The sequence below is a fragment of the Heteronotia binoei genome, chromosome 6 (genome assembly GCF_032191835.1).
Source record: "Heteronotia binoei isolate CCM8104 ecotype False Entrance Well chromosome 6, APGP_CSIRO_Hbin_v1, whole genome shotgun sequence".
Taxonomy (NCBI): Eukaryota; Metazoa; Chordata; class Lepidosauria; order Squamata; family Gekkonidae; genus Heteronotia; species Heteronotia binoei.
In genome coordinates this window covers 30,120,330-30,136,079 of record NC_083228.1, presented here as the reverse complement: position 1 = coordinate 30,136,079, position 15,750 = coordinate 30,120,330, and the positions used below count along the sequence as shown (strand labels likewise).

Sequence of the window (15,750 nt, the reverse complement as noted above, 5' to 3'; positions counted from 1 at the left end):
TAAAACAATCAGATGATGCAAGAAACATGTTACTGGAATTGAAAGGTAGGAAGGAAGGGCTTACTTGTCCTGTTTAATTGCCTCAGAAACTTTGCAAATCAGTGCACTGCAAGAACTGTTAGCTGTGCTAGTTTCCTCATGCTGTAAATTCAGGGCGGAAGACCCTCAGGCCAGAACTATATATTATGGCAGGTAAGGGGTTATCATTGAAAAATGTGGCTCCTGTTTCATTCCCTCTTCCTCCTCCAATGTTCTCTAGTTATAGCTAGTGCACAGCAAGTTTCACACAAGCTGCAAGTTGCAGCCAGTAGGGTGGTTTGGAGGTGTGGAAACAATGCAATCATGTCATGTACAATACCCTCTCTAAGCTGTGAGGTCTTGTGAGCAAAAATTCTATTTTGTGAGCTACTGGCATTAAAGTTGTGAGCTACTGCATAAATTAGCTTGCTCTGGGGCCATTTTTCCACAGCTAAGACAAAAATGTGTGAGCTGGAGTCTAAAAAACTGTGAGCTAGCTCACACTAATGCAGCTTAAGAGGGAACACTGGTCATGTAATGTGTTGATGTCATATAATGTTATGTCCTATATGTCACCTAACTTTACCAGAGAAGGGGGGAGGATGGAATATGGGGTTTCTGTGAGCTGGTGCTGTGATTTCTAGTTGCAATTTTAGAAGAATTGTTTCAGTCAGGGAAATGCTTAGAATCAAAAGATTGATTCTGCCAGGCAATTGTTCTTGATTGGCTGGTTGAATCATAAAGGCAAGCGGTGATGGTGGAAGGAAGATATCTCTAAGCTAGCAGTTCCCTGTGCCAGCGCTGGAGGACTTGCAGCTGCAAACATGGCTCCTCATTGCTTCGAAGGCAACCAGCTGCTTTGACAGCTGGAACTTGTCACAGTGAGTATGTTGTGCTAGACATCAAGAGAGTTGCAAGGAAAGGCTCGGGAATGTTGCTTTTGCACAAAAGTTACCAATTCTGGGCTTAAACAGTGGCTCAAAATAAAAGTGTTTTGCAAAATTCACATGATAAAAGGGTAGAATGTAATCTGGTAAGTCTGTGTTTTGGGGCACACTCACATATTAATTTGCCACTTTGGGGTGCTATTATAGCCCTGCTTACATGGATCCCCTCTGTGGCATCCCCAGTGCCTTTTTATGCAACTTCAGTTGGTGTGCTGGCTTTGGCTGCTTTGCAAAGCATGATCTGGCCTTAGTTGTCCAAGCTTTGATCACATCCAGATTAGACCACTGCAGTGTGTGGGCTTTGAAACACATGATCTGGCCACAGTTTTCCAAGCTTTGATCGCAATATGACATATGCAGGGCTGCATTTGGAGACTGTCCAGATGCTTCAGCTCATGCACAATACAACAGCAAGGTTACTACATTCTGGTGTGGGGTTTTGCCCATTTCAAAGGTTAGTTTCCAGTCTGCTTCAAGGCATAGTTTCTGATTCTAGTAACTAAACCTTAAATGGTCTGGGATTAGGATATTCAAAGGGCTGGCTGCTCACATATGTGCCTGTACATCCTGCTATATGAGACCATCCGTTTATGAGACTAGAGGAGTGACCAGAAGCGTCAGGGCTTTCCCTTTTGGGCCAGCAGCCTGAGGAACCACCTCTCTTTGAATTTACATGACCCTAAGGATGATTCCGCACTAACCTTGCTCCGCGCCAGGCTTACGTTTCTCTCCAGAACAAGCTAGCGATTTCGCACCAGCTGCTCCGCGTTGCTATTTTGCACCAGGGCAACCCTCAATTTGCCGTGCTGCAGCGTAAACCTGTTTTTTCAGGTGTATGCACGCTGCAGCGCGGCAAATTGCAGGTTGCCCCGGCACAACATGGTGGCGCAGAGCAGCTGGTGCGAAATTGCTAGCTTGCTCCGGAGAGAAACGGAAGCCTGGCGTAGAGCAAGGTAAGTGCGGAATCATCCAAAGTTTACTTAGGTTTTGGTGCAATACTAGAATATTTTTGTTCTCCCAGCTTTTTCAATTGTTGCTGATGATTTCTCCTCTCCTGTCTGGCAGTTGACATGCTGATTGTTTTAATGCGGCTGTGAGATGGGATTTGTTTCTGTTGTTTTTTTAGGAGTGATATCCCTTGGGTTATTTTCCTTGTATTTATTGTTCTGTATTGTTTTAATATTGCAAGCCCATCTCTAGAGTAGTAACATAGAGAGACAGGGTATAAATACCTTAAAATGGGTAACCAGGATGTGTAACTAAAGGAGTCTTCTCTCCCCCCCCCCCCTGAAATTACCAAGAAAACCCTTGATTTAAAGAAGACTGCAGATTTATACCCCGCCCGTCTCTTTGAGTCAGAGACTCAGAGTGGTTTACAATCTCCTATATCTTCTCCCCCCACAACAGACACCCTGTGAGGTGGGTGGGACTGATAGGGCTCTCACAGCAGCTGCCCTTTCAAGGACAACTCCTGTGATAGCTATGGCTGACCCAAGGCCATATTTCTTGTTCCGTATTGTTTTAATATTGCAAGCCCATCTCTAGAGTAGTAACATAGAGAGAAAGGGTATAATACCTTAAAATAAATAACCAGGATATGTAACTAAAGGAGTCTTCCCCCCTTCTGAAATTACCAAGAAAACCCTTGATTTAAAGAGATCTGCTTTCCTTGCCAGACTTGTCATCTTCCTTGTTTCTCAGCAAGACTGGATCTACATGTTTTTTGAGGGGGAGCAAAATTAAAAAATGATGCCTCCTTATGGACCATTTTGTCTTATGCTCCCATAGAATACAATGGACTCCATACCCTATTTAGCACCCCCCCCCTCCATTGGTGCCCGGGGCAAGCATCCCCCTCTGCCTTCCCGAGATCTGACCCTGTTTCTCAGTGCTCCTATTTGGTTTCCCTGGAGACAAATTCTAGAATAACCCAGTGTTTCTGGTCATAGCTAATGGTCATAGTTAATGTGTTGTGTCAAGAACTGTGGTGACTGAATGAATATGGACACATATTTACCAAGTTGTAACTTACTTTGCCTTGGTTCCTGTATGGTACGAGAAGAGCTGAACTATGTAAATGGATGTCTTTGCTGTTTCTCCCCCTTCCATTGCAGTCTTCAGTCCCACCCCAATTGTGCCCCTTGCAGCAGTGGACCCCCAAGAACATCATGAGTGACAAAGTGGGGTCAACAGTGAGGGGTGGGAATCAACAAAAATCATTCTCCTGTTCTGCAAATGGAAGTACCTACTAGGAGTGGTTTGGTATCTGAAGAAGGCAGCTCATAGCCTGCCACAAATTTCGTTAGCCTTTAAGGCGCTACTGGACTCTTGCTCTTTTCTACTGCTACAGACAGACTAACATGGATACCCGTCTTATACTAGGAATGGAAAGAGCATTTAGGATCCAAGCCTGTATATGGTAGCTACTTGGTTATATCATCTCATTCTGCTGCTTGAAAAATGCTGAGAATTGTACCTTTTCTCCTCATGGAGAATCTGAAGGATTCAGCCAAGCACATTTCAATAGCAAGGGAAATTGCACAACTCGATACACGAATTCCCTCAAGGTTTGTTAAAGTTCTTTTGCCTGTAATAGGTTTCATGGTAATTCATATATCGATCAGCCGAGGGGGGGGGCGTGTTGGTAGAAAAAGCCCAGCAAGAACTCATTTGCATATTAGGCCACACCCCCTGACACCAAGCCAGCTGGAACTGCGTATCCATGTGTTTCTGCTTTTAAAAAAGCCGTCGATCAGTATAAAGATTACAGAGAAGGGTACACAATTTTTTTTTCTGTTGTCTCTGGAGGTAGTGATGAGATGCAACCAGGAAAGTCCTCATTTGCTCTGGCTACCTTTGAGAAAGCATCTCTCCTGAATGGAGATCCAGGAGGAATCTTCAGGTCATAAACCCATCCCTCTCTATATTGTTTGAAGGAAAACAGAAACTTTCCTTTAGCAACAAAGTGAGTCCTAGGCAAGAATTGCGCAGAGACACCTTTTGCAAAAATTTAAGGCCATATTAGTGTGGAAGGTAACTGATGATTATGAAGTAGCTTGATAGTGTGGATATGCATGTACACAAATTATAAACAGAGACTGAGCTCTTAAAAATACAGCTTATCTATTGTGCCCTGTGTATGTATGTGTACACACACACATTCCTGAGGGCTTAATAGGCTATTACCTAGCATCCTCTAAATCTTTAATATCAGGTATGCCAGACTTTTGTTTGTGTTGGCTTATTCTCCTATGAAGTGATTGCTGGAACACTGGCCTCATCATACCTGTGGGTTTATTGTGGGCAAATCTTTTTAACTCTGCTTTGTGGGAGGAAGGGAGGAGTTGGCTGTATTTCAGAGAGCGCATCCTGAATTTATGACAGCACATACCCTGAAAGGAAACTGTTTCCATTGGAGTTGAGAATCCATTAGAGGGGATCTTACTATTTTGCAAAACTGAAAGCTGCTGATCTTGAAGAACCAGAAAAGATAGAATGGAGAGGGAGGCAGGGGAATGGATGGATATGTGCAAATACGTTTATGGTTATATTGACTTGTGGTTACATATGTTTATGGGTTTGGACCAGGAACTAGGGTGGTAGTATTCAGTGTATGGATCGGGACAGTCAGGTGAGATACAGAGCCCTACCTGCTGGGTCATGAGACCCTATAAAGCTGTTACTTTTTGGGGGGGAGGGCTAACTTTTGGAAGTCCTGCTGGCAGTGTGCTTGCTTAGAGTAAGATACTGTGCCTCCTGTCTTTATTTCTATGCCAAACAGAGTACCAGTTCAGCAAGATGGAAGGTCAATTGGTAGTGAAAAGGATTCCACCATGACTTGTGTGTGCGTGTGCGCATGCTGTTGTGGCTTACCACTTGATGTGTTTCATGACCCTGGCTTTCTTGGTCTGCTGCCCATAGTCTGGTGTTCCCACTGGCCCGGCTCCACCATCTTTCTTGTTTCACAGATGTAGCTGTTTGGCAGACTGGCAAAAATCTTAGTGTTCTGCTTGTTCTTAACAAACACCCCCCTCAGCTTCTCAAAAGCAGAGCTATAATGTCATAATTGCTAACAGAGCTGTAATGTCATAATAGGAAGGCTTTCGAGGTTTTCTGAGAATGCACATGAAGCTGCCTTATACTGAATCAGACTCTTGGTGCATCATGGTCAGTATTGTCTACTCAGAGTCTCTGGGGTCTCAGACTGAATTTCATATCTCCTACTGTCTAGTCCTTTTAATTGGAGATGCTGGGGATTGAACCAGGGACCTTCTGCATGCAAAGCGGATGCTCTTCCACTGAGCCAGGGTATCACATTAAATAACCTTCAGACTTACAGTATGCAAAGGATATTACCCTCCCCCACCCCCCGCAACAATCAGTGCCATGTCATCTTGGTTTGTGCTCACGCACCAGAGCTTGCAAGAGCTGGAAAGGGTTATGCGTGTGTGTGTGTGTGTGCATGTGCACACCATTTGCTTTGGACTGCTTGCAAATCCTCTGTTTGCTCAGATGGGCCACCTGCTGGCTGATCGTTAACAATTTATCTGGCTGTCGATGCCAACAAACACTTTTGCAACCCGTTGTTTAAAATCGATGTCACAAAATGCATATTGGAATGCAGTCTAAAAGCAGATTTTAAAAACAGACTTCATAATTGCATTCTGATAGGGAAGATGCATTTTGCGCAGGAAAAATCACCCACTTTCAATTCTAGAAGAGTAGCACTATTAATCTTTGCAGTGCTTTAAAGATAAAGATCAGTTCTGACCAATCCCTTACTCAGTGTAAAATAGCTTGACGTGCTCACTTAGACTAGTTAATTGAAATTCACTCTGAGGCACAAGTGTTGATACAAAGGAGTAAGGTGACATGGAAGTCAATAAAAAATTTCCATAGCAAGTGGTTTGTGTTTTGCCATTTCAGGCTGAGTTGGCACATCGTGATTATTGGAAATATGCACGCACGCCAGTTCTTACATCCAGTCATTTTTCATACTTTCCTTTCTATAAACTGCAGAGCCGTTATTAAGTGGCTTTACTTTTTGAAAACAGCTTAAAAGGAAGCTTCCATTTTTAGAGGCAGTTAAACTCTGAAACACAACATTTGAAGACAATATCAGGAGGAGGCCTTGGTCTCTTTGTCCTGTTTGTTGACTGCTATGTTAACCACAGTGCTGGACTAGGTGGACCACTGGGTTTGATCCATCAGGGTTCTTCTTATGTTCTTAGAAGGTTTACCTTTGAAACTGCTGAAATGAAAATGGGCAAAGAATTCACAAGGTACAATGAGCTTGTGGCCCATTTCATAAAATATAGAATGTGCATTTGGATTCAAATTGATGAATGTAGTTTCTGTAATATTCTTATTACCAAATATGAATTCCTGAAGAGTGTCATCAAATAAAGCAATTGTTATCAAATACCAATGCTGCAATGGCTGCTTCATAAAGGTAATATTGGTATAGTGGACAGCAGTGGCATGAATCCTGCATGCATTTGATGATTGTCTCTGTAACAGGAAGCCTTTGTATCCTGGGGTGTACAATGTGCCTTCAGAGGCATCTTGGATTTGTGCAATTTCCTTTGTGGAAGTGACTTCCAAATTTGGTTGTTGTTTTTTAAGCGAACCAGCCTCCTACTTCATTGTAGTAATCGGTGAATGGAAGAGTGCATTGCCGTTGAGTATATAATGTTCTCCTTACCTCATTGTGTGTCTGCCTGAGACCCAAACCTGATATGTTAGATTATTCAGCTTTGTGGCAGCATTCCTAGTGCTGGCAGCAACAGTAGAAATCAATTACTCTGTGTGTGTGTGTGCGTTTAATTATGACTTTGTTTTAAAACAGCTGTTCAACTAAAACATGCCCAAGGCAATTTGCAGAACAATAAAAAACAATGAATATAAGTTAAAACATAGTAAACTGTGTTTAAAATAAATTTAAACACAGTAAAATCAATGTCCGTATCTCAATAGTGTCATTCCTGTCTCCCTTTCTTCCCTGTAATCTAATCTAACTCAGAGGTCTTCTGGAAAAGACACGTCTTCAGATCATCCAGAAAGCTGTTGGGGAAGCAGCCTTTCCAAATTTGGGGGTCCACAGCTGAAAAAGCTTGCCCCTGGATTCCCAGCAGCGGACACTATGCTAAGGCTGATTCCCAAAGAAAGACCCTCTGGAACTACCTCATCTTAGGTTGGTGTGTTGGTTGATACAGTTGGAAGTGGTCCTCCATGTACTCTGAGCCTAAGGTGTCTATGTGGTACTGTCACTTCAGTAATGTAAATCAAATGGTGGATGGGATATCTGTAGTTGCTATGGGAATCCATGATTTGGCTTTATCCCAAAGTGTGGAGCACTATGTTCATTTTACAGTAGACAACATTATGTTGACTTCTGTCATAGAATCATTGCACTGTAAAGAATAAAATTTTGAGGTGGTGGTGTTTTTTTTTTTAGCATACACTCATTTCATATGGGGGCTGACTGGGAGGCAGGGCAACCTCACTGTTGTCCTGCTTAACCTGAGTGTGGCCCAGAACACCCTAAACCTTGTCATGCACAATACATAACTGTTTTTGTGGTGAGCAAGTTGACTTTCTATGAAGCTTGTTGCCACTTGCTTATTCTTACAGAGTAGATTCTAATAAACTTCCAAGGAATCCCATTCTAGCCTCTTAAAACAGCTGCTCCAAAGAACCATATGTAATGGTGTCAAATTGAAATTCCTGTATCTGGAAGAGTTCCTGTGATTATTTCACTGTAAGAGTGCTCCCTTTGTTAAACTAATAATAAACTGGACTTGATCATTAGCTGTATCTCTTTCTGATTTATGTTTATACAGTTGCCTGTGGATTATGGGTACAACTGCTAGCACAGCTCAGCAGACAGTGGCCACAGCAACATTTGAGAACATTCACGGCAACGGAACCATGGACGACCGCCATTCCCTCAGCATCCACTCCTTTCAGACAGTTGGTCTCCACAACAACAAAGCCAAATCTATCATTACCAATAAGGTAGCACCAGTAGTCATCACGTGAGTGTCTTGGTCATCACAAAATGTATGTCCTGCTTCTCAGACCTAGGACTTTTGATGCCTTGAACAATCAGTCAGTAAAACTGTTTTGAAATGTGTTCAAAACCAAACTCCATCAAATCAACAAACAGGCTATAATGTGTGTCTTATACCTCCACTCTGTGAATGCTTCTCTCTGAGTGCTATGTAAGAAGTCCTCTGCTATGGAACATGTTTTTTCTGGTGTGAGGGACTTCTGTTTGTGTAATTCCAATGTTTTTCAATGAATCTCAAGAAACAAACTCCACAGTGGAGGACTGCCTCCCTATTGCCCAGAGAGAAGCTGTTGCAGAGCAAAGGTATAGGATCCAAGCCTATTTCTTGTTATTTCTTGAAAATATTAAGGTACAGAGGAAAGAACAAAGTGAAAAGACCCATACAGACCAGTGTCAAACTTAACAGGAGTGTTTCAGCCTGATGCCTGAAATATGCATCAGATGGATATCCACGGAAAGGGAGCACTACAAGTTAAGGTGCCGCCACCAAGAAGACTCTTTCCCCATAAGAGTGGAGGCATGCTAGAAGGGTCTCTGTGGAAGATCTTAACTGTCAGGCAAGATTGCAAGGGAGGAGGTAGTCCTTTAAGTACCCCACCCTCAGGGAGTTTATGACTTTAAATGCAACAGTAACAAATGTAACAATTTGATTTGTGCCTGAAAACAAATAAATAGCTGGTGCCATTTTAAAAAATAGTAAGATATATTACCAGCAGGGCTTTTTTTGAACAGGAATGCACAGGAGGGCAATTCCATCTGGCTTGACATAAGGGGTGTGTGGCCTAATATGCAAATGAGTTCCTGCTGGGTTTTCCTACCCCCAAAAGCCCTGATTACCAGTAACTTATACTGATCAATGAACTTGCTGCAGCACTTGCACCAGCTGAAGCTTCCAAATAGTCCTCCAGGGGACCCCATTCAGGCATCGCTGTTTCTTTACCCTCCCTTGGTTTTTTCTATGAATGTCTTGGTGATGGGGAAACAGGAGAGGGGGTAGTCAGAGCCAGCCCTAGACTGTCTGGCACCCTAGACAAGGCTAACTCTGGTGCCCTTACCCCTGCACTGATGACATCACCAAGTCACATGGTGCCCCAGAAGGCTGGTGCCCTAGGCAATCATCTAGTTTGCCTAGTGGCAGGGCTAGCCCTGGGGATAGTACATTAATGGATCAGATGGAGTAGGAAATAAGCTGCCTGCATATTGATCCAGTGCTTGAAAATGCATTGGAACTGTTCAAATGGGGGGGGGGGGGGGATCTGTTCTTTTAATTTATTTCATGTGGTTTTCACAGCTACAATTGTAAAGAAGAATTTCAGATTCATGATGACTTACTAAAGGCTGGCTATACTGTGGGTCGGATATCAGATTCTGCTCCAGAGCATTATCTTGTACAGGTGAGACCAACAGACTAGCCTCTACAAAGGGTATGGGGAGGCTAGCACATCTATTATACGATACCAGAGTGAGATTGTTATATCAACATGTTACTTAATTTTGATTCTTATTGCTCTGTTCTGTGTACAAATGGGAAGACAAGTTATCTGCAAGATTCATTTTGTAGGTTCATTAGTCTCAGCCCATTGTGGAGAATGGCTTTCTATCACACAGACCATGGTTTTCGGAGTCCAACCTAGAATGTGTTTATGGGGATTTTTCTTCACACCTTTATATATTCCCCCCATCCCTTGGAAAACTCATGGCATCCTTTCTACCCTCTTGCTGATCCCCCTTATAGCTTGCATGGTAGGCTAGTGCAGGAGACTTTCTGTGTTTGATTCAAGTCCTTGGTGTCCTCCTATAATCTGCTGCAGAAGGATTTGAGGGCCATCAGCTGGGCAACTGCAAGGAATTATCAGTTTTATGAACTGGCTTCTCCCTGCAAGGCCTGTTAGTCCCAAATTGCTAGTGGCTTGCATTTGCTGGCCACTAGGGTTTTGCATTCATAGAAGGCATGTGGTGTTATCCCATGTTTCTCTCCACTACTGCAGTCCCTTTCAATCCCTGGGCATCAATGATGGGTTCATGTAATTTCCATATATTAAATAGAGCTTTTATGTAAAAGTTGGCCTCAAAGCGTTCCTCTCTCTTGTGTGAATTTCTAATGAAACGGTGAGGAACTTCTTCTGAATCAGTAGCCGGCTTAGCAAAGCTTTAAGGGGAATACCTGTAGTTGTGTGTTCCTGAAAAGGATGTAGCTGATGGAAGACAAGCATAAGAGATGATTATATTGAATGAATATTGAGTCAAGAGCCAAGAGGAGGCTTATTTAAGATGGTTGCTTCATTTCTCTCACTTTTATTTGCATATTTAAATTATTGCATTGCCCTCTCTGTTTTACAGGGGAAATATTTTATGGTCCGTGATATATACAGTAAGTTAGATGTCTTGAACACCACCAGCAGTTGTGGTGCTCCAAACTTTCGGCAGGCCAAAGGGAGCTATTCGGTGTTCGGCATGGGCCAGCCTGGCCTCAGTGGATTCAAGCAGGTTTTGCAGAAACTCCAGAATGATGGCCATAAGGTACATGTGCATTTTTGTTTGTATAAACAATTTTATTAGTAACATATGGTAGCAGAACTATATCTACAACTTATAAAAAGCTTAAGATAAAAGAAAGATCTTTCTACCCCATATCTTACTTTCCCCCCACCCCTCCCTCCGTTACTTGACCCCCGCCAGTGTTATTTTCTTTTAAAAATACAAGTATTAAAGGTACCCTTAACTATTAAGAAAAAACAACCCCCCCCCCCAAAAGTTATATTCTTATTTTAAAAATCTTAATCCTCATCAAAGATTGTCCAATGCCCTTTTATTTTCCACTCTTTTTCTACGTATCTTCTGAATTTCTTCCACTCCAACTTAAAAAGTTCCAAATCATAGTCTCTTAGTTTTCTTGTTAATTTGTCCATTTCACTCCATGACATAACTTTTGTAATCCAATCCCATTTCTCTGGTATTTTTTCTTGCTTCCACAGCTGCGCATACAATGTCCTAGCAGCTGAGAGCAAGTACCATATTAAAGTTCTATCTTCTTTTGGAAATTTTTCCATTTGTAATCCCAGCAGAAAAGTCTCTGCCACTTTGTTGAATTCATATCCCAAAATCTTAGAAATCTCTTGCTGAATCATCTGCCAAAACATTTTAGCCCTTTCGCAAGTCCACCACATATGGTAGAAAGAGCCTTCATGCTTTTTGCATTTCCAACACCTATCTGGCATCTTGTTGTTCATCTTTGCTAATTTTTTTGGAGTCATATACCATCTATACATCATCTTAAAACAGTTTTCTTTAATACTATGACATGTTGTAAGTTTCATAGAATTTTTCCACAAATATTCCCAAGATTCCATCTTTATTTCTTTATTTACATTAATTGCCCATTTTATCATCTGAGATTTCACTACTTCATCTTCTGTAGACCATTGTAAAAGTAATTTGTATACTTTTGAAATTAATTTCTCGTTATCTCCAAGCAGAACTCTTTCCATTTCTGTTTGCTCCTTCCTTATTCCTTCAGTTTTAAGGTACATGTGCATTTGAAAGCAAAACCTAGCATATGTCCCTCTGTGCAGGAGTCAGAATATGAAAGGTGGATTCTTGGGTGTAGTTTGTAAGGTGGATTCTTCTGTATAGTTGGCAAGGTAGATTCTTGGGTATAGTTTAGACAGACAGTTCATACTTGAAGGGAATTCTGTCTTAGCAATGGAAAATTAATGCATGAAGGGAATTCTGTTTTGTCTTAGCAATGGAAGGTTGAAGATTTATGAATCTGACAAAGGAAGCTTTGTCTCTTGGTCTCTAGCTACTAGACTTGAATCTAGATTAAAGTCTAGTAGTTGTATGTAACTAGTCCTCCATGGAGTTGAGTGCAACATCTTAACTGCAAGTAAGTCTGCATGATAGGTTAGGTTGAGAAGATGTGATTTGTTGGAGGCCACTCTGTGAATTTCATAGTTCCAAGCCCAGTACTTCAGTTGCTATGTTGCTCTATTTGTTGTTTTTGTAGAGCTACACAGCAAATAACCAATGTGGTATAGTGCTTACTTTGCTGGAGTAAGGTTAGGGTTAAATCTGGGTTCAGACCCTACTCTTCCATGAAGCTTACTAGGTGACCTTGGACCTTCTCAGCCTAACCTACCTCACTGGGCTGTTGTGATCATGAAAACAATACACCACTCTGATCTCCTTAAATATAGATAAAATGGATAGATTTCAACTTCGTATGTACACAGCACTCTTCAGATTAATGATAAGAGTAGCAATGTGCTGTGCATAGTCGTTTTGCTATGCCTAGAATATTTGAACTGAAGTATGGCACATATAGGGCAAAGTAGAATTCAGGGGTTATAAATAGTTTGTGGTGAGTAAAAATGGCTTCCAGACAGGTAAAGCAGCAGCCATGTTGCCTGGCAACTTATATATGGGTTCTTTACTTTTCTAGTTTCGTACTTGGAAAGAATTTTTAGCAAATTGTGTATCACTCTTTCACAACAGGAGTGCATCATGTTCTGTGTGCGTGAGGAGCCTGTGGTTTTTCTGCATGTGGAGAATGACTTTGTGCCTTACACCCCCAGAGGAAAGGAGAACCTGCATGAAAATCTACACAGCCTGCAGAGAGGCATCAAAGTAGAAAGCCTGGAGCTGGCCATTCGAAAGGAGGTGACTGTGGGTGGCAGAAGGGAGGGTGCGTTGCCTTGTGGGGCACAATGACAGAGCCACATCCTTTGTTGAAAGGCTTGCTACTGACTCCACAATGTTAGAGTCTCTTTGGACTGTGGTTTGTGATCCTTATTTAAGTTACTGCTTTTAATTTTTTTTTCAGATGCTATCTTTTTAATTTTTTTAATCTCATAATGTAGTTCACTATGTGTTAGTATTGATCTGGAAATAAGCTTTTGTTGATTGATGGCGATCAGTGTAAGTGAGTGGGGGGAAATGAAACGATGATCAGATTGGGAATCCTCTGATATTTCTGAGTGGTTAAGAGATCTATACACTGTTTTGAAAAGCTGAATTCATACACGACCAGTATGGGATCCACTTCCTTACGGTCTGGTCAAATGCTACTCTGGTCAGATCTAGATGGACAAGCCATGTGGGTGGGATAAATTAAGCCATGTCGCCATCTAGATATTATCAGAGCAGTGCTAGGCCATGAAGAAGTATCCTTGTATCTCTGTGGCAACATCTGAATTAGGCTTTAGGAAAGAAAAAAAAATCTGTCTGGAGATGTTGTTGAGATGTGTTTACATAGCAGGACTCTTCTGAGGTTGGCTTGTTGGATTGATCTGTTTGAAGATACATGACTTTGCCCAGTTGAGAGAGAACACCTACTATGTCTACAATGATATTGAACATTTCAAAGATGAGCCTCATTTGGTGAGCATCCACTGTGAAGAAGATATCCATGTGACTGAAGAAGTCTACAAGAGGCCGGTATTCCTGCTGCCTTCTTACAGGTGACTTTTTGAGAGAAATAGACTTCTACCTGCCAATGTATCTTAAAAAAGTAACATGGCCTCAGCAAAAACTATTGAAAGTAATCCTTTTAAAATCTTATTAAGTAAGACCATAAGAGAAAGCCATGTTGGATCAGGCCAGTGGCCCATTCAGTCCAACACTCTGTGTCACACAGTGGCCAAAAAACCAGGTGCCATCAGGAGGTCCATCAGTGGGGCCAGGACACTGGAAGCTCTCCCACTGTGCCTCCCTAAGCACCAAGAATACAGAGCATCACTTGCCCCAGAAAGAGAGTTCCATCAATATGCTGTGGCTAATAGCCACTGATGGACCTCTGCTCCATATGTTTATCCAACCCCCTTGAAGTACATATAATGTGTAGACACTGTATGGTGTGAAAAACAAGATGCAGGCCCCTGCCCCAAAGCATACAAGATGAAACTGGTCAGAGGGGGACGATTCAATGGAGGCATAATAGTCTATAACCTGTCATATGAATAGGACTTCTTCTTTCCCATAGCTTTCTGGATGTCAGTATTTGAGGGCTGTGTCTTCAAAGCAGATTGAATCAATTTCTCCCATCCCATTAACAAGCTCTCTTTGCTGGCAGGTATCATCGGCTGCCTTTGCCTATGGATGGAGCTCCTTTGGAAGCACAGTTTGATTCTTTCATCAGTTTCCTCAGGGTAAGGGCTGATGCCAGACGTGAAATCTATAAAACAGCCTCCTTGGGAGGCAAAAACTGTAATCGCTCAGATAGCAGAACGCTATGCTTCTGTAATTGCCACAGAAATTATTCCCATCAGGTGGAAGTCAGATAAGCTTCTTCCCCACCCCTCCACAAGCGATTTCTGGAGTGACCTTGGGTCAGGCATAACTCTCTCAGAGCTGTTCTCTCACAAAGCAGTTTTCTGTCAGAGCTCTCTCGGCACCACCTACCTCACAGGGTGTTTGTTGTGGTGAGGGAAAGGAAATTATAAGTCACGCTGAGATTCCTTTGGGTAGTGAAGAACAGAGTATAAATCCAATCTCCTTCCTTCTCTTTTTATTTGCTGCTACCATGAGTAGGTGTAGCAGGAGGTGTGGATGTTTCTGACTGTTTGGTTCTTGTTTCTGAATACATGTGTGAGTTTATATTAGCTTTGCAAACATGTTCAGGGATGGCTCAATAGAAAGTTTTAGATATTGGTAAAACAAGGGTCTTTTCCAGTTTCCCAATCACCTCTATTTTCCTTGACTGAACATGATTCTCTTCCTTTGTCTTTTCCATCATCCATCCCTATGATGTTTTACTCTGGTTTGCGATGAGATTTTAAAAAATATATTGTTCCATCATATCTGACATGACTTGTCAAAGGAATGCTTTTCCAATGCCAAAGCATTTCTTCCTATTTTTATGTGGTAGATTAATTCTGAGAGAGGGGAAACTGACTTTAATCTATGTGGTAGATTAATTCTGAAAGAGGGGAAACTGACTTTTTCCCCCAGACAATAAACCATTTTATTGTCATCAACTGGTGTCTGCTTGTTAGTTCTGTCAGTCCTATTGTAATGAACTATTCAGTTTTGGCAAATGAGACATTCTGATTTCTTGCAATTTTACCTCAGGGCTAGTTATTGTTTGATGAAATTAAACCTAAATTAGATTTGTAATCCAACAAGGAGTGTCATGAACAGCAATCGCAGTTTTTTTAAGAAAATGAGACTTGTAGTATATGTTTACTTAAGCAAAAGACCAGCATTATGACAACACATGCCCTGTGAGGCCCAGAAAGCAAGATGGCAGCCATTTTGATAGAAATGCCACTACACTACTATTGCCATGCCAAGGATCAGTTACTCCTACTCTTCTCCCTCCTATGGGGCTCCTTCCTCTCCCTTCTTGTTATCCCCTAGAGTGGGAAAATGTTGCTTTCCTGGTATCACTGTCTTGCCAGTTGTTTTGGGAAATGCCAGCAGTCCAAGGAATGTTTCTGCTGTATTTTGTTCTCCAGGAGAGTCCAAACCTGCTCCTTCTCCAAGACCCCAGCAGGCCGCCACCTGCTCTGCTCTTCAGCTGCCAAACAGGAGTGGGAAGGACCAACTTAGCCATGGTTTTAGGCACTCTGGTGCTTTATCACCGCAAGGGGGGTTTGCAAAAGCAAGAGTAAGTGTGGCTTCTCACTTTGAGCTTGCATAAAGGTGCAGCAGTGGTGACCAATGGATATTGGAGAGTCAGTCACTTTCCTCCAGAGGGCATGACTCTACTTTTTA

General features: G+C 42.1%; 1 protein-coding gene across 1 annotated transcript in view; it reads left to right on the top strand.

Moving 5' to 3' along the window:
* The window catches only part of PALD1 (phosphatase domain containing paladin 1), a 164,673-nt gene that overhangs the window by 37,549 nt on the left and 111,374 nt on the right, over positions 1 to 15,750 (top strand). Inside the window, exons 2-8 of the mRNA XM_060241190.1 lie at positions 7,808 to 8,002; positions 9,329 to 9,431; positions 10,378 to 10,557; positions 12,532 to 12,696; positions 13,336 to 13,496; positions 14,108 to 14,183; positions 15,492 to 15,643. Coding sequence (XP_060097173.1) covers positions 7,821 to 8,002; positions 9,329 to 9,431; positions 10,378 to 10,557; positions 12,532 to 12,696; positions 13,336 to 13,496; positions 14,108 to 14,183; positions 15,492 to 15,643 — 1,019 coding nt within the window. The 5' untranslated portion in view covers positions 7,808 to 7,820. The remainder of the gene's footprint in view (positions 1 to 7,807; positions 8,003 to 9,328; positions 9,432 to 10,377; positions 10,558 to 12,531; positions 12,697 to 13,335; positions 13,497 to 14,107; positions 14,184 to 15,491; positions 15,644 to 15,750) is intronic.